The 18,693-nt window shown below is 38.4% G+C and overlaps 1 protein-coding gene across 27 annotated transcripts in view; it reads left to right on the top strand.

Moving 5' to 3' along the window:
* The window catches only part of dmd (dystrophin), a 330,473-nt gene that overhangs the window by 307,300 nt on the left and 4,480 nt on the right, over positions 1-18,693 (top strand). For 17 of the 27 annotated variants that reach the window (XM_067493111.1, XM_067493108.1, XM_067493121.1 and 14 more), the window contains 8 exons: positions 591-727; positions 1,381-1,419; positions 3,934-3,999; positions 7,742-7,807; positions 9,368-9,526; positions 10,658-10,901; positions 14,103-14,217; positions 14,495-14,584. In XM_067493111.1, the coding sequence (XP_067349212.1) occupies positions 591-727; positions 1,381-1,419; positions 3,934-3,999; positions 7,742-7,807; positions 9,368-9,526; positions 10,658-10,901; positions 14,103-14,217; positions 14,495-14,584 (916 nt within the window). Of the gene's footprint in view, positions 1-590; positions 728-1,380; positions 1,420-2,186; positions 2,218-3,933; positions 4,000-7,741; positions 7,808-9,367; positions 9,527-10,657; positions 10,902-13,303; positions 13,692-14,102; positions 14,218-14,494; positions 14,585-18,238; positions 18,265-18,693 lie in introns of those variants that run through there. The other 10 variants (XM_067493119.1, XM_067493128.1, XM_067493116.1 and 7 more) reach the window with 7 other exon arrangements.

Genomic DNA, 18,693 nt, shown 5'->3' with positions numbered 1-18,693 from the left:
GCGAATAGCCCTACCAACTAAGATGCAATTCTCCCACAAACATAAACTAAATTGTAATTGCATAACAATTTTTGGGTCCATAAAATGACACACACACACACACACAAAACAACAGAGCGAGTGAATATCATGCTGATTGACCAGATATTTGGCATTACCTTCCAAAATTAATAATGTGTCTGCGAGAAGTGGTAAGGAACACTTGACTACCATAACAATTTCAGTGTTGTGTACAGCTTGTTTTGCTATAATTACAAATAATTATAGCAACTTTAAATTCCCAGGTTGTAAACGAATAAATCCTTTGAAATGAGACACTAAATGTAATTTCCTACTTGTCAAGAAATGGTTAACCTATGATATCGTTAGTCTTGTCTCAGGGCTGAAATAAAGGCACCGAATCCCTGGCTGGGAGTCATAAATCTGTTTTCTCTTTCTTGTAACTGTAATGACACACTCACACCTGACAATGAGGGCATTCACTTCAAGTTGAAATGGCCTGAAGTAAACAAGTGTCATGTTCTAAAAGGTGTTTGTGCCCCACACCCATAATGTGAACAAAGCCACCTTTGTGCCCTGTCTCTCTCCAGACTACATCAGGGGAGGATGTCAGGGACTTTGCCAAGGTGCTGAAGAACAAGTTCAGGACCAAGCGCTACTTTGCCAAACACCCACGTATGGGCTACTTGCCTGTCCAGACCATCCTGGAGGGAGACAACATGGAAACGTGAGTCATGCATGCGCGCGCACGCACACACACACACACACACACACACACACACACATGCAAGGACAAACAGAAAGAGAAACTAGGTATTATTATAAATAGAGGCACTCAAACTATGGGTATAGAAAGGCCCATAATAGTTTTAGCACTTTCAGGCTGGAAGTGAGCAGGCTGGAAAGCAAAACCACAGAAGCTACAGTGGCACCTAGATGCTAAACAAAACAACATTTAACAAAACATACACGTTTTAGAAAACACATTTTTTTTTCAAAAAACACAAAAGAAAAAACAGAAAGTGGAAAGAAAAAAAAAGAGAACATGTTCGCCACAGGGAAACATGTTCCTTTTTTCTTTTTTTTACACCGGATGCCCTTTCTTCCACGACCCTCTCATTTTAATCCAGGCTTGGGACTGACACTAAGGTTGCACTTAGTTGGGGCCACCGTTACAGTACATAGAATACACATATTTTATATTTTGGTTAATCTTTGACTTTGGATTTTGTTATCTTATTATTTTATCACATTGTCTTTAGCCTGGTCCTATCTCCCTACATCTGTAACCACTGCTTCCCTACTACAGCTCCCACCATGCCTTCTGTGCAGTGTCTTCTCACTTCCTATGTCATCATCTCACATTTTTTTGTCTTACAGTCCTGTCACTCTGATCAACTTCTGGCCTGTAGACCATGCGTGAGTACCTGGCTCACTCTCTCACACACACACACACACACACACAGTACATTTACTTTCTGTCCGTCATTACTATTTCAAGCACACATACAAAGAACATGTTTTTTTTTGTTTTTTTTTTAAGCCACATTCTGTCTGTCTTTCTCAAACACATTTTCCTTCACCTGTTTCTCTATCATTGTCTGGTCAATTCTTGATGCTGCATTAATGCAGTTGCACTGCAGACCTGTGATCTAGAACGATTCAAGTTTGTCATTTGTCATTAAACGTGGAATAAGAAAAGGCAAGTCAGCCTGCTCCAAAGGCAGCCATGCAGGTCCAAATAATGATAGTGTTTCCACTGTATTTCATAGTTGTGATAAGGTTCCTTTTCTGGAATGCAGATTTGGTCCTTATTTAAGCCAAAAGGTTCTACAGAACATTTTTCCTATAGCCTCCTGCTTTATAAGGAAGGAATTTGAAGGAATTGTAGACAGGCACTTGTTACTTTCTACCTGCAGCTCCACCATATACAACAATGTTCTACTGAGTGTGGACTCAGTAGGGTGGATGAAAATTTATATTGCAAAAAAAAGGCCTTTAGTTTCCTAGACATTTTCCTTGGTATTGATTGTGACCAATACAAGACATGCTTTGCCCTTGATGTGATCTTCGTTGGTAAATCACTTCTGGGGAGGGAAACAGTGGTGATGAATATACTCCATTTGTGCATGATCTGCCTGACAATTGACTCGTGTCCAATTTTTTTTTTTTGTAACCCTTTCCAGTCTGGTGAGCATCAACAACTCTTCTTCTAAGGTCTTCAGAATTGTCTTTTGTTAAACATGACACACTCAAGACTTTGTAATGACCCAGATTTATCTTCTGTAAATCAACCCAGGCCTCACACTGACAACTTTCACTTTGACATGAAAAACAATTGTTTGTAATTTTGTCAAATTACATTGACTGTTGAATTAAATGTTGAATAGCAATTAACTAAAACCTCAGAGGACGTGAATACTTTCTAGAGCTACTTTCTAAGGCAAGCATGAGCTATTTACAACCCCAATTCAAAAAAAGTTGGAACGATGTGTAAAACATATTTTATTAACAAAAACAACATGACTGGGTATAAAAGGAGCATTTCAAAGAGGCATAGCCTCTCATATGTAGAGATGGGCAGATTCTCTGTCTCCCTCTCTCTGTCCCTTTCTGCAGGTGTCCCCGGGCTTTGAAGCTGTGTGTTTTCCAGTGTGCAGCTACTGGTCCTACCAACCTGCACGATGTTTTGTTGTTGCTTTTGTTGCTCTGTTTCTTTTCTCTCTTCACTTTCCACTCACCCCAACCAGTCAAGGCAGATGGCTGCCCACCCTGAGCCTGGTTCTGCTGGAGGTTTCTTCCGTAAAAGGGAGTTTTTCCTCTCCACTGTTGCCTAGGGCTTGCTCAAGGGGGAATTGTTGGGTTCTCTCTATACATCTTTATAGTCTCTACTTTATTCTGTAAAGTGCCTTGAGATGACTTTGTTGTGAATTGGCGCTATATAAATAAAGTTGAATTGAATTCTGTGGTCAGATTAATCAAAATTTGAAATTTGTTTCAGAGCAACATATGCTTCCATCCAGATGATGTCTTTTTCAGGAAGGCGTTGCATATTTTAGCAAAACAATGCTAAACACAATACTGCATGGCTTCGCAGTATGAGTCTTAGTGCTGAAAAGGCCTGCCTGGAGTCCAGATCCGGCAACAAAGGCCCAGGATTGTTGCGCAACCAGAATGCTGCATTAGACAAGAATGGGACAACATTCTTTCCTATAACTATTATTACCTATAGTAAGGGTTGATATTGATTGACAAGATTTGGAAATCATTGCATTCTTTTCATGTTTTAGTTTTTTTTTTACGTTTTACACATTGTTCCAACAATTGGAATTGGGGTTGTACCTCTTATAAGTTTATAGCACCTTTAGGTCTGTAGTAATGACACCACCTGCATAATGATGTTCAATGATGACTTACAAGTCAGCCTGCATTCTTTAGAAAAAGACTGTAGTGGTATATTACCACTTCAGCCAAAAATGTTTGGGCTTTTAACAAGTAAAACTTTCAAACATCAAGGTGCCCTTGTAAGAGAAGTTTTTAGCATTTAAACATTTAAATCCTGAATCCTGAAGGACTACAACACTGCAGTAAAATTTGTTTGTCCCAAAAAGTCTGCTAGTTAATGATGTCAAAATACGGATCTTTCCCTCTGCAAATGAGCTGTGAGATCTTAGTTTCTAAGACTCCTTTTAAGTGAAAATAAATGTATTCCGAGCCAAGATAGCAGCATACAAGCAGGGAGCTTATTTACTGAGAATTTCGCACCTCTTCACATCTGTGCCTTGTGCCATCACTCCCCTCATGACTCTCCTGTGGATTCATTTGTCTTGTGCATGTGAGTGTGTGTGCTGGGATTTATAAGTCCCTTCTGGTTGCATTCATGCGCTCCAGCTCTCTTTATATATATTTTTATTTTTCTCTCTTCTCTTACAGGCCTGGATCATCCCCTCAGCTCTCACATGATGACACACACACTCGGATTGAGCACTACGCCAACCGGTAACACACAATCCACTTTTAACAGTTGCTCATCATAGTGTAGGCTCACAGTGTTGCGAACAGGACACAGAGATGCAAACTTCCTCATGCTCTACTTTTCACATTCCCTGCTGCTGTCCTCAGCACACGTGTCACAGATAATGCTTCTCCAGAGAACTCTACCAGACATCAGAAACATTTCGATTGATATAATGAATGGAATAATGAATTTGAAAAAAATGCTTTAACGTAGTACACTGTCTCCTTCTCTCTCCCCCCCCCCCCCCCCCCCCTACCCATGTTGCCCTAATTTTTTGCTGTCACACTATTGGAGAAGTTACAGTCAATATTCTGATGATAATTCCACTTTTCAAAGTTAATTATTAAAAAGCTTTATGGCATTTTAAAACTCTTAGTCACAAATTAGTTTTATTGTATATATTATAAGTTTAACTAAACTTACACACATGGATAACCTTATACAGTATAAGGTTAACTAAAAGCAATATGATTTCTCCTGATCGCAACTCTGAGTTTTCAGTATTTTAGCCTGAATAGTTCTATAAAATGCTAACATGTTATGATGTGAGCCTTTTTGGCATGTTACATATACACTCCCTGCTAAGTTTGTCTGTTTTTGCTTCTATGTTGCACTGAAGAGAAGTTATGGGTACAGGAAACTTGTATACATAACACTTATGTGTACAGTATATGTATTTGACATTACACATAACACAAAATAACAAAACATTTTATCAAGACATTTCTGGAGTGAGAGTTATGATTAGAATGTAAAAATTAGAATACAAAAGTTTGAATCAAGATGTCAACAAAACTAAGGCCCTGACCACAAAGAAATCCTGTTAATGCTAAGAAACATGGTGTAAAGGAGGAAAATAATATTTAATAGTAAACAGTAAAAACATTTAGTAACGTAATTTAATGGAAGTATACACATTTTTAGGCCAAACCAAAGGGGGGAATTCAAGGATTCATTAGTTACAATATGCAACATAAGTTAACGCTACCGCAAAAGTCATATCCACTCTCCTGCAGCCAGCCACCCTCTTCCTTGTTTGCCATTTGATTTATATCTCAATATATGGTCAATACCACAACAATGCAACATTTCTAATACAATGCAATACAGTGCCAGTCTACTCTGTTCGTCTACTATCTGTTGTCGGATGTAGCAAATAAAAAACTGAAAAAATAAACGTTAACGGAATCTAAATAAAGAAGCAACACCAACACCAAAGAAGTGATTTTTCTAAGAGCTGCTGACAGTAAATATCTTTGACAAATATTTAGTAAAATCTGAATAATTTTGAGTTTCCTGTTCCTTTAACTGCTAAAACCGCTCCTCAAAATTAATATTTCATGTATTCATGGCTGTTTATGTCAGTACTTTGTTATTAGTTTGACTGTTGAATGTGCTAAAATAATGATTCAGTCAGATAATAGTGAAGAATTAATTAACGCTGAATTTAACGCTTAACGCAGATTTCCGTTTTCACACAGTAGAAACATAATCTGTACACATAACAAAGTGATGCATTGACTTTTTGGTGAATAAGCCTTCTGGAGGCAGAGTTTAGCATATGTATATGCTAATTCATCTGACATTTTGCTCTAAACATCCAGTGTGCCAGCATGTGTGCTTGAAAATCTCATCAATACTGGACTCACAATATCAAAAAGTGTGGTTGTAGTTTCACTGTCTCAGTCAGAGCTTGCTCATCAAAACCTTTCAGTTTTCCTTCAGTTTGTCGCTGTCCTAACCTGCACAAACCCACCGCTGAGGGACAAGAAGCAGTCAAACTGATCAAATGATAGGTCAATCAAACAGTTAATCAATTTGCAGTTGAATCAGTCAGTTGGGCACTGCTGGTATTCCCCACTGGGGTCAGTGTGAAGTCTGTGCCACAGGCTGAGTGTTTGATCTCTGCCACAGTGTTTGACACCAGCCATTGTTGCCCCAGGCTAATACATATACACCAATACTCAGTTACAGACACTCATGCTGAGTCACACTTCCTCCGCCGGCCTTGTGCTCTCAGCCTCTGTCATGTCTAGATGTGATGGATTCCAGATACCATCCAGCAGATTAAAGAAAAGTGGTAGGGTGATGAACTAACATAATTAAGCCGTGAATGAGCTGATGGCTTCCAGGTATCTCTTGTTTCTGAAGTGTGCATCAGCTTAGGAGTATGACTGCATCACCCTGGGCAAAGGCCAGGTCTGTCACAGACCATCTGCTTAAATACTCACTGCCAAACACAGAGCATTTTTTTCATCAAACCATTGATGAAACCCCCAAATCTCTTCAATTTTCAGACATACAATCCAGCTATCATGATCAAGTGAAGATGGAGACAAGACTATTTAAATCTTTGACATTTCGCTCACAAGTATTTTATCATGATGGATCTCTTGGGAGACCACAGTATGGGGGTTGTTTACAAGGCTTGTTTATTGGAGAAACAGATAGTTATACACAAACCAAAATGTAAATATGATAAGGTCCTATTATTTTCTAACTTTTGGAACTAACAATGATTTTATGCAAAATTTAAAGATGGTTACACCCACTGCTAGACTTGTAGGTATACAAGCTATAGCCTAAATTAGTTTCTTCAGTTACATGTTCTGTGTGTTAGTGTATGTAATGTATTGCTTTATTTAAGAAATAATACAAGAGGCAAACAGGTTTTATAATTAAGTGAAATCTCTAAATCAAAAGTAAATTATATTATGATGTAACTGTTAGCAACATTGCTTTTGGAGTCAATTTTGCAGCAGTTTGTTGACACAAATTCAGCTTCATGATATGAATAGTTTTGCCCAGTTTGGTGCATAATTACAGTGTGTTCGGTCTTTATGCAAAACTGTACTGGCAATTTAAGTTCAAAAGTTTATTACTCAAAAGGTTGTAATCTTAGAAAAAAACAAATACAATATTAAATTAAGAAGAATTCCATAGCTTTTTATTTTTTTCCCTTTATTTTTTTCTATCCATTCAAATTTGGTCTTGTTTGTCCTTTGGATAATACAGTTTATGTTAAAAATGTTGCCATCATAGTAAACTTCTAAACACTAAACTTCTCACATATTTTAGACAGTATTATTGTAGTGTTTGTTCACTGGAAATTCAGCAAGTGACTACTGTTAATCATGTAAAAGGATTTATACAGATGAGTCATATTAAATTAAAACTATGTTACAGTATTATGTAGAAATCCGGCAATTGCCTCTTTTAAAAGCCAGCTTTCAAGGCAATAGAAGATTATATTTTATATAAATTAACAGGCCACCTACTGAAGCTACAGCTGGAGTTTGTAGTCTGTCAGCTGTGAACAGTATAAAATAAAGTATAAATGCAATATCGTGCAGTGTGTGGGTGTCTAACATGACAGCATATGCCAAATCCAAAAAAAATGGCCCAACCAACAAAAACGCATCATTATCCGCTTCTCTCCCGTTGGCACAGCCTTATTTTCCTTGTTACAAAAGCGAAACATTTTTAGCATTTATTCTCTGAAAACCAGTAAAGGTAGACTCCCAAGTTGGAATACCCATTACCCATTCTCTAACTTGAGCACTTTCATATCAAACCACACGTTTGTTACCACATTTAAAACACCATCATGGGATAAAATATCTGAATTCTAAACTGAGGTACAGTACATGGTCCCTCTAGAATCTACAACTGCGCAGCCTTTTGGTTTTGAGACTGACTGCTCTGTTTCTTCCCCCTCCGCAGGTTAGCAGAAATGGAGAATCGTAATGGCTCTTATCTGAATGACAGTATCTCACCCAATGAGAGCATGTGAGAACCGCTTTTTGCTTGTTTGCTTTTGATAACCTGCCTACTCAGCAATTGGCTCAGTGTGTGTGTGAACTGTCTTTTTTGTTTCCATTGGCTGGTTGTGATCCATGTCAGTGAAATGCTCTTGTATATCTGAGCAGAATATATCTGAAATTACCAAGGGAATATCAGTACAAAATTTGCATATTATGCATATTACTCTAATCATTGTATGTGAAGCCTGCAATTTTCTCAATGTCTGCATAAGTATGACCTAAAACAGGATTACATTTTCAAACAAGTCTTAAAATAGATAAAGGGAACCCAGTTAAACATAGGAAACATTTTGATTTTTTGTTGTTGTCGAAAATGGAATGAACTGAATTGAATTGTAAGGCTGAGAGGCTCTTCCTTATTTACAAAAGACAAATCTGGGTCTTCATTATCAAAGTCTGATCTTGACAACATAGGTTTGGAGAAGTATGTCAAGATTGTATGTCGAGATAGACTAAGACCTTAGAAGGGTTCTCGAAGAATTTTCTAAAGAGTCTGGGCTCCACCAGTTAATTGTCAGGCAGATTGTATACAAATGGAGAACATTCAATGCTACTGTTAGCTTTCTAAGAAAATATCACTTTAAGCTTTTAAAAGTCTAGGAAATCACAAGAAACCCCAGGGTAGTGTCTAGGAAAGTAATGGCCTCTCTTGCAGTAGCTATTATCAATGTTAATGAGTCCATCATGTTCCCTTCGAACAACAATAGTGTACATGGCAGAGCTACTAGAAGAAAGGACACTATTGTCCAAAAAACATTACTGTCTAAAGTTTCTTCAAAGCAATGTGGATACACCAGAAGGCCTTGAGCTAGAAATTCTGAATTTTAAAAGCAAATTCTACAGGAAAATGTCAAGGTACACAAAGATTGGACAGATTTTCTCAATAAGTAAATAAAAGATTTTATGTTTTTGTCTCATTGTTTACACAAAAGTCACATTGTACATAATACTTATGCAGACATTGTAAAAATTCTATATGGTACACCTAAGCGGTAACAAAGTTATTGGGGTCTACAACTCTACAGTATAGAAATTTGGCATAATTTTATTTAACAATGTTCACAAGAAAACGATAATATGAAAAAGGGACCTTGTCTTCAAACAGTATACATCTTCAGCTGCTTCAGTATTCAGAATGGCAGATTGGCTGAGCTGAAAGCAGTGCAGCAGTATGTATATACCTGGCCTAATTAAAATCCTGCATAACACCGCAGGCTGTGTGTGTGATTGCTCAACGTTAGTAGAGCGTAGCCAATTGTACTGGTCCAAAATTCTCCATTCCACACAGTTCAGGAAAAATCTGTTGTTAAGGATGACAACCTGCCCCCCACCTCTAGTTGTAGTCCTGCTGCTGCTGTTTCATTCACTTGCTAATTTTCGTTTCTTTTTCATTTCCGGTTGGTGTGTGTGTGTGTGTGTACGTGCGCACATGTGCGTGCATATATGTGCTGGCATCTCTGTGTCTGTGTGTATATATCTGCCCATTACTGGTGTATGTGTCTGCTGTGTGTGTGTGTGTCTGCAGCGATGACGAGCACATGTTGATCCAGCACTACTGCCAGTCTCTGAACCAAGGCTCTCCCCTCAGCCAGCCCCGCAGCCCTGCCCAGATCCTCATCTCCATGGAAACGGAGGAGAAAGGAGAGCTGGAGAGGGTCCTGAATGACTTGGAGCAGGAGAACAGGTCAGACTCATTCAATGGCATCTGTTGAAAAAACTGTAAAATACATGATTTGGAAAAACATTATATTCAGTAATGTGTGTATTTTTAAGATTTTGTTAATAATTTTCAAGTGGCTGATGTATGTTTATGTATACACTTACCAGCTACTCTTTTAGGTAAAGCTTGCCAACTGCTCGTTAACACAAATATCTAATCAGCCAATCAGATGAAAATAAATCAATTCATTTAGGCATGTAGACAAGGTCACAGCAATGTGCTGAAATTCAAACCGTGCATCAGAAAGCTATGGAAAGGTGATTTAAGTGACTTTTTTAATATAGCATGGTGGTTGGTGCCAGACAATCTAGTCTAAGTATTTCAGAAACTGCTGATCTACTTGGATTTTCACACACAGCCATCTGTAGAGTTTAAAGAGAATGTATCCAGTGAGCATCAGTTCTCTGCGTGAAAATGACGCATTGAGTGATTAAACTGATTTAAGCTGAGCCAACAGTAACACTAAATATCCCCTCATTGCAACCAAAGTGTCGAGAAAAAACATCTCTGAATGCACAACACAACAAAATTTGAAGCAGATAAGTAACTGAAGCTACAATTCACAAATGCTCACCAGATTAAACAATAGAAGATTACAAAAATGTTGAAAAATGGCTCCGAATTTGGCGTCGTCAACGTGAAAGTGTGGATCCCTGTATTGGATCAGCAGTTCAGGGCAGTGGTGGTGATGTAATACTCTGGGCCAAGTTTGGGCCCCTTAGTACCAATTGGCAACAGGTCAGTAACTTGCTTGGGTATAAAAGGAGCATTTCATAGAGGCAGGGGCTCTCAAATGTTACGATGGGCAGAGGTTCACCAATCTACGGGAATTGGGTTTGTAAATCCCACAGCCTACTTGAGTATTGTTGCTAACCATGCCCATCCCTTTATGACCCCAGTCTTCCCATCTTTTGATGGCTACTTCCAGGAGAATAACATATGATGTCACAAACCTAAAATCAGACTAGTTTCTTGAGGAAAGAATAAAGACAGTTTTCAAGGCAAAAGGGGCCCCTACTCAGATCTAGCCTGGTAAATGTTTATAAAATCAGAGCTAGTCACTGTAGACAAATTTCTCTGCTGCCCTTACTCTAGGAAGCTGCAGGCAGAGTATGACCGTTTAAAGAAAGCCCATGACAGGAAGGGCCTGTCGCCGCTGCCGTCACCCCCAGAGATCCTCCCGGTATCGCCACAAAGTGCACGTGATGCTGAGCTCATTGCAGAGGCCAAACTGCTGCGGCAACACAAAGGACGTCTGGAGGCTCGGATGCAGATACTGGAGGATCACAACAAACAGCTGGAGTCCCAACTGCACAGACTAAGGCAGCTCCTGGAGCAGGTACATACCAACTTGAACGTGCGTTTATTTGCATACATAGAGTAAACGCTTCTTGTGAACCCTAAATAAACCTGCTGTGTGTGTCGTTGTCTCCAAATAAAATCAGTTTCAGCAGAACAAACTTTAGAAATTAGAAAGGTGTGTGTGTGTGTGTGTGTGTGTGTGTGTGTGTGTGTGTGTGTGTGTGTGTGTGTATATATAAATTCAATGTGTCCAGCTGTTTGATGACACACTTGTTTTTTTAGGTTGTGGATAATAGTAGTCCTACATAAATTGTGGGCAGAGGTTATGTGTTGTACATCATACCTGCTTTTGGCCAGAGGGATTTTCTTTTGCTCTTTCTGCTTCAGTATGAAGGATTTTAAAGATGTTATGTTGGCTACAAGTCAAGGCATATACTTGTTCAGATCAGAGTTGCCCGTACTATGCAGTCACTGTAGGAGTCCGGGTCAGGTCGAATCCCTCATTTATTTTGGTTTCATTCGTTCAAAGAATATGCTGTCAGTAGGGTAGGTGCTGGGTTAATTAGGTTTTGTTTAATGTTTATTTTATTGTTGCAGACTTGTATCATTTTGTGAGCAAAGGTTTTATTCTCCCTTAGCCTCATATGAGAAAACAGAGTTCTGCCCCAAAACACAAAATGCGTGGATAAAATAAAAACACATTTCACATTTATATTTGAAATGGCCAACATAATGACTAAACCCCAAAAGTAGTAGCATGAAATCTACAGGTCATGGTGACCAGTAGTAGCCCCAGGATCACCACTTTGGAACGGTGGTCCGTGACCTTAAGATAAAGCCTTTAGGGTAAAACAAGGCAAACATAAATTGTGGAAAAGAGAGTTCACAGAGCAATGGTAATTAGGATTTTAATGGTGGACAGAGTAAACATTATATTTGATATTTCTCATAACACACTGTGTATGTCATATCATCGCAAAATGTCTGATTTGTACATAGAATTGCTTGGTTATTTTAGTCTAAATATTAGCCTATTAATAATTATATTCCTAAAAATTTTAAAATGGCTCATGGATGTTTATGTTTAACCTATCTTTTGTCGGAGAAGAATGCATCTTCCTTATCCCTCTCTTAAGTCTAAGCAGAGTTAATTTTTTAGCTCAGTTGGCTTCCATTTCAGTAACTACTACACTACTAACTACTAAACTACTTCAGAATGCACCTAAAATGCACTATAACCTTCACAAGTGAACTTAATTTGACCACCTCTACATTTTTTAATGCACATGAATCAACCACTAAATGTTCTGGTTCAATGACAGTTTGTATTTAAACAGTCCTGCTTCATCATGCTATTTACAGTTTGACATGAGACCAAGACAATACCTAACAATTGACAAGTTATTGAAACATTGATATTTTTTGTTGTGGTATATCCACAACTGTTCTTAGCTTTTGTTTCAGTAATTGTTTGAGATAAAGAAATTTCCATTGCATGCTTCTACTTAAATTCCCTACTTTCATGATATTATATCACTTTAGCATTTCACTCGAAAGTCAAAATCTCCCTACATTTTTGTGAGTAGTGTTTATCTGGGTCCTTACCTCTGCTGCTTCAGCTGCAGCTTGTGTTTAGCCCATAGCCTCCGCCATAGCAGGCTGCCATGCCAGTACTGTTTTAGGGGAACACTGTCCTATACTACAGCATGAGCTGCCTTAAGTAACGTGAGGTCCACTTGTGGCTCATGGTTTTCTGTATCATCATCATTTATGTGTAAAACTAGACTGCTATTGATGTAGGATTCATGTATAAAGGTGATGACTCATTAATTATTTAATTAAATAAACATACCGGCATGTACAAACCGAGCACTCTGCAATACACAGATGGTTTTATTTCGCTCAGGTGGATGGCTTACTGACACATACTGTGTGTCTCTCTCCCCCTCGCTGGTGGCTGTCCACATATCCATGGTCTTTAAAAATCCTAATAATAATCAGAAATTTGGTAAATTCATTGTTCTGTGGTTAATATAAACCTGTTGATAGTCACACTTTTCATCTAAATTAAATTTTTGTACAAGCTGTCCCCGGCTGCTTTTTTTACAGACAAGACAAGCCGAAGCTAAAGACAAACTTTAAAAGCCTTTAGGTATTAAGCCTTATTTGATTTGTTTCATATTAGCTACAATCTGGTTGGTAATATTGCACTCAGTTCTTCTGCAGAGCCGTATTTGTAAATCTGCAACACAGCAGCTGAGGAGAAGAGAAAACGTGGTGACTGCATTGATGCTACGGTTAGCAATCAAATAAGTTATACTTGTATTTAGAAAGAAAAGGAGAGACAGCAGAGGTGGAGGATGTGCGTGTGTGGCAGATCTGGCAGCTATTTATTCATGTAACTATAGAATTTTTGATTTATTTTTTTTGTCCTTTCAGCCTATCCTGTGAGTTCAGGGTCGCCACAGCGGATCATTGTCCGCATGTTGATTTCAATTAAATTCAATTCAACTTTATTTATATAGCACCAAATCACAACAAAGTCATCTCAAGGCACTTTATAGAATAAAGTCAAGACTATAAAGATATATAGGGAGAACCCAATAACTCCCCCTTGAGCAAGATTTGGCAGAGTTTTTACGCCGGATACCCTTCCTGACACAACCCTCCCCAATTTCTACCGGCCTTGGACCGGCACTGCACAGCTGGAGAGGGGAATGAGCTGTTAGGTGTTCAGTGTCTTGCCCAGAGACACTGCGACATATAGCTGGGACCGGGGATCGAACCACTGACCTGTGGACGACTGCCTTTACAAACTGAGCTACATGTAACTATAGAAAATGTTTATATATATATCCTATATTCTGGTGTGGAAAAGTGGAATCAATGTTGCAACTGAAAATTTTGAATAATGTGCAACATGATTTCAATAATGGTCAGTATGAAAAAATCTAAACACATAACTAGGGCACTATTTTTATCCACTCAAATTTTCCTTTAAGGAAACCTTTTTCAAGTGTTAATATGTTTGCTAACACAGGAGTAATGGGAGTCTGATGGTCAGTCTTCCACTGTCTTCCTACCTGCACGATTAAGCAGAATGTGACTCCACTTTCTTCACGAGAGAGAGGCCTTCACACACTTCACCTCCATTTTTACACCTATAGTTATGTTATCTGTCATGTCTGTCAGTTTGTCATATAGCCAATGTGTTTGTTTGTGTGTATTTGTGTCTTAGACGGATTCCAAGGTGAACGGCACAGCTCTGTCCTCTCCCTCCACCTCCTCTCAGCGTTCTGACTCCTCCCTCCCTCTGCTCCGTGCAGCTGCCAGCCAGACTACTGATACAATGGGTAATAACACACACACAGACACACTTAAATCCTTTAATTTGCATGTACCCTCTTAAAAGAACAGGGGCTATAAATAGAGATGTAAACAGAGAAGTCCCATTTCACAGCTCATAAAGACCACACAGTTGGACATTGTTCTACATCAGATTACACTATGTTGTTGGAACATATTGTTTGTGTATGTGAATGAAAGTGGGCTGTTAACAATTCCCACAACACACAAACAGTAGGGCTTTATTTCTGGAAATGGAATCACTTTGTCATCTTCCTGTTTCAGGTGATGATGAGCTGTCCAGCCCTTCCCAAGATGCATCTGGGCTGGAGGAAGTGATGGAACAGCTCAACAGCTCTTTTCCTCACAGCCAGGGTAAAGAAAACCAACACTAACAATAGCTTTTCTTGTATATACAGTCTTCAATCTGGAAGGTATTCTAGTATTTGCAGTTTTGGAGTCTTAATTGATTGGACTGATCCGAAATTAAAAGAAATTACTCTTGAATTAAATATTTTAATTAAAGCCTAAAGGCTTTCAACTTTAAAGAAATATGTAGGCATCTTTGTTCTAAGTAAAAGTGTAACTCGAAAAAGGCAGATATTGGAAAGATACTTACTATAAAGATTTCTAGGTAACTGTACCCTGAAAAAGTGAAAAGCGGGTCTGTGTTGCAAAAATGTATGTTTGAAACCCTGGGGTGCCTGGGATACACACTGTTCTCTGCTCCTACGGTGATTTCATTTATTTATTTGTTTTAATCTTTTTTTTTTTTTGTTAACTGTGACTGTACAACACCCAAATTATAGTTTGATCAGCCATTGAATAGTACTAACAAAATCATCGACAACAGGTGACCACACTGAAAAGCTACTGGCTGCAGACCAAGGCAGCAATGTCATGTACACCACATTCACATAAATATATTGAGAAAATATAATGGCAAAACACAAGTATTAATACAAATGAAGAAGTTTCTATTTTTTATAAATTTAATAAATATGTATGTTGGATTTTCCAGAGGTATTGCCCAAATATGTCTAGATAGAATTTTCATGCCCCAGCCGCAAGTCTTTAATGACAGGTTCAGACTGCACAATATTTTGTGCTCACTATATCAAATTAGATAATTACAGATTTAAAAATTCTTTGTGACTTGACTGAGCTATGACAGACTACACACTGATGTCTAAATAGAGGCGTGTCTGTGCCAGAGACAGACTTGATATAACACTATGCCTTCATGTTTGTCTATTCGAGTGTTCTCTATTATATTTAGAGGCATTTTAATTCTTGATGACCTACACCCGTCTGGTCGGGCTTGTGGAATCTCAATCTGGCATAAAATTGAGTATCTATGTAAACATCTAGTTTCAAAACAGTCCAAATACAAAAGCTGCTATCTCCTCTGTTGTTCGACATATCAAAATAATGTTTTTGTCTGATATCGTCAGTTTGGCATTTCGAGGGAACACTTAAATTGACTCTTTAGCTTATTCAATCACTGCATTTACATGGACTTAAGTAACCAAGTTACAGTTGGCTTTCACGGGAAAGCTGATTGTGTAAGTGTCACGTCAATGGAAAAGCTGTTTTCCGGAATCGGAATAAGGGATTAAAGGGAACCTGGTTTCCCCAGGTACACTTTTGTCAGACATTTCTGTGCCATGTATATGCTTTCCCAGGCATGCAGCTGAGTAAAAGGCTGAATATAAGGAGAGGTTGTTAACAGGGTGATGTGATCTGCCCAAACTTTGATAAAAATCAACCTAAAACAAATTTACTCGTAGAAGTGGAAATAAGCCCATTTCTCATGTACATTTCTAAAATTCAGACAGTTCCAGTTGTGGATGAGCTACGTGTGCCCCCCTTTTTATTCCCTTTCTCTCCCCCTGCAATGTCAAGCTGTGACACACAAAAAGAAAAGTCAGAAAGCAGAAAGTTTTTTGTCACTATATATAGGTTTCCCAGAGTATTTTTGTTACTTCAGTGCACGTAAGCGCAGTCCATGAGAAGAAAACACAGAATCAAATGTATCAAATCAGTGTACAAGCTGTGAACCGTCTGTGGTGAGCTACTTTATTTACAGTTTGTATACCCATTGTTCTAGGTGCTTTCTCTTCCTCTCATGCAAGCGAAATTGCAGTGCTACATACTCGCCAGCTGTCGTCTTTACAGTGTGTTCAATTGCCACCTGGCAGCCCAAAAAAGCTGAAAAGACTCGACGTACCAGTTGGTCTTCATCACCTAATATATAGTTATTTGATATTAGCTTGGTGTGTCACAGCCCTGAGCTTAAATTGCTGGTTTGATGCAGGGTTACTGTAACTGGATAAATGTGGCTCCTGAGATAGATGTGTTGCAATCCTCTAGAGAAACGATGTCTCATTTAATTGAAATAGTTGGGACTTCAAACCAAAAAGGTCCAACTCATGGTTTATTTAACAAATGTATGTCTTTTGCCAGTCTTGGTGCTAAAGTCTGTCACTGGTGTGGTCAAACTCCTTTTTACATTCTCACATACATTCTTCTTTAATCTTCACAGTCAAGAGCAGTGATATACTTGCAGTGTAGAGCCTGACTTTGGTTGAGGGGAGCGGTACTGAGACACCTGCACACTGAGCTGAATAGTGCCACAGTGGAGTAAATTAAAGAAATGTACAAATGTTGGTTAGCTTCAGCTTTAGTACCAGTATATAATAATAATAGTGAAAAAGTGGAACTAATTGCCTAATTATAATAAAGTTAAGTTACAACTTGATAAATATTGGGAAGAATTAAGGAAGAAACTAATTAATTTGAAAAGAAAGATTAAAGAAGATCTTACGTAATGTATGATGTGTACACATCACAGTGTTACACATTCTCACTGTGTTATTGTAGAAACACATTTTTGTTTTGGCTGCTACTATTGAACTGGTTGACTGTTTCTTTCCCACCTACGTGCATTTAGGGTCTTAGCGAAGATTACAGCTCACATCACTCTTAACCTTGTATCTCCCTAATAAACATGGAGCCTGGCATCCTGTAGTCTGTGGCAAACATAAAGCACCTTTGTATTGACCCCTAAAGCAACATACAAAAAATGTGGAATCAAAAAGTTAACCAAGCATCAAAATATGTTACTGAGATGTTTTAGGAATAAAATGTGGAGCACGCAGATGTATATAAAAGCCTCAAGATATTATGTGTCATTCATCCTCTAGTTACCACATAGTCAGTAGAACAAATCCAGACCAGAAGACAATGTATCTAAAATGTTTTACATTTATGTTTTTATTTATTCATTCTATCTGATAAAAGTATGGAAATAGCTTGTATGGACTGGTAAAATGGAGCTTCAACACTGAACATTTTTGGCCTAGGATTTCTAACTGATTTGTGTGACTGCAACACATATGTTCTGCATTCATCATTTTTTTTAAACGGATTGTATTCTGCTTTTTTGTATTTTTAGATGTAACTTAATTTTAGTGATAATTGTTGTCCATACTTAAAGAAAAAAACAAGTTCCAAAACATTTACACAAAATTATACAAAAACGAACTCTGTGTCTCTTGAGCCCTGCCGACTCTGTTACAAGTCTTTCCTGAGGTTTTCTTGCAACTCTCATAAGCTGAGCACTCAGAACAGAGTGGGCTCTGGGTGGGGTGAGGGTAGGGGGGTCTTAAAGAGACAGGAACTAAATTATAATATAGTTTTGGAATTTTAAGTTATTTAAGACTATTTCAGCAGAGCCCTAGAATCAAAGTATAAACTTTAAACAGGAGAAACATTGTAAAGTTCTAAATCGTTGTAGGAGCAAAGATCAGTGTACACATTTTACTCAATCCAAGTAACCTATTAAGAGGATGTGCGGTACGTGTTCCCTTTTTCAAATGCTAAAACATATCAGAGCAGTGGAACATTTTAGTACAAAGATACTAGTTGCCTTCCAGTATCATTCATTATTTCCAATACAAGGCTAATTTCACTTCTTTCTTCCTATCTTCTGTCTTTTCTTCTTTCATTCTTTTCTTGATGAGCCAGGAGGCAGAAGGGGACATCCATGAGAGGTTAGTGGCTGAATGCTCTCTCTCCCCACCTTCTAATTTTCCCACCTCCAAAAGGTCTGTCTCAACAGCACAAGTACCTTGACTGTACCACTGCTGCCTTCAGCTAGAACGCAGCTAGAACATGAACAGCAACAGGTGTAGCAGTGAGATTGCACTGTGCACTAAACATAACGTGCAAAAGACATAGCACAGAGGAAAAGTAATGGTGCAGTTGAAAAAAATCTAAAACGACCTCCAATTTTCTGTCTTTAGTTTCTTTTTCTGTCTCCTAAACTGTTGCTCTGTTCTTCACACAGTAGGGAGCAGTGTTTGTGCTGTCAAGCTGTCTAGCTTGGTGTGTGCCTGCGTGTGTGTGTGTGTGTGTGTGTGTGTGTGTTTGTACAAACTAATACAGATTGTGGATGTGATGATGGACGACATGATGTTTAC

Source organism: Channa argus, chromosome 23 (assembly GCF_033026475.1).
Source record: "Channa argus isolate prfri chromosome 23, Channa argus male v1.0, whole genome shotgun sequence".
NCBI classification, from domain to species: domain Eukaryota; kingdom Metazoa; phylum Chordata; class Actinopteri; order Anabantiformes; family Channidae; genus Channa; species Channa argus.
Note: the sequence above shows the minus strand (reverse complement) of the source record. Positions and strands in the feature narration are given on the sequence as shown.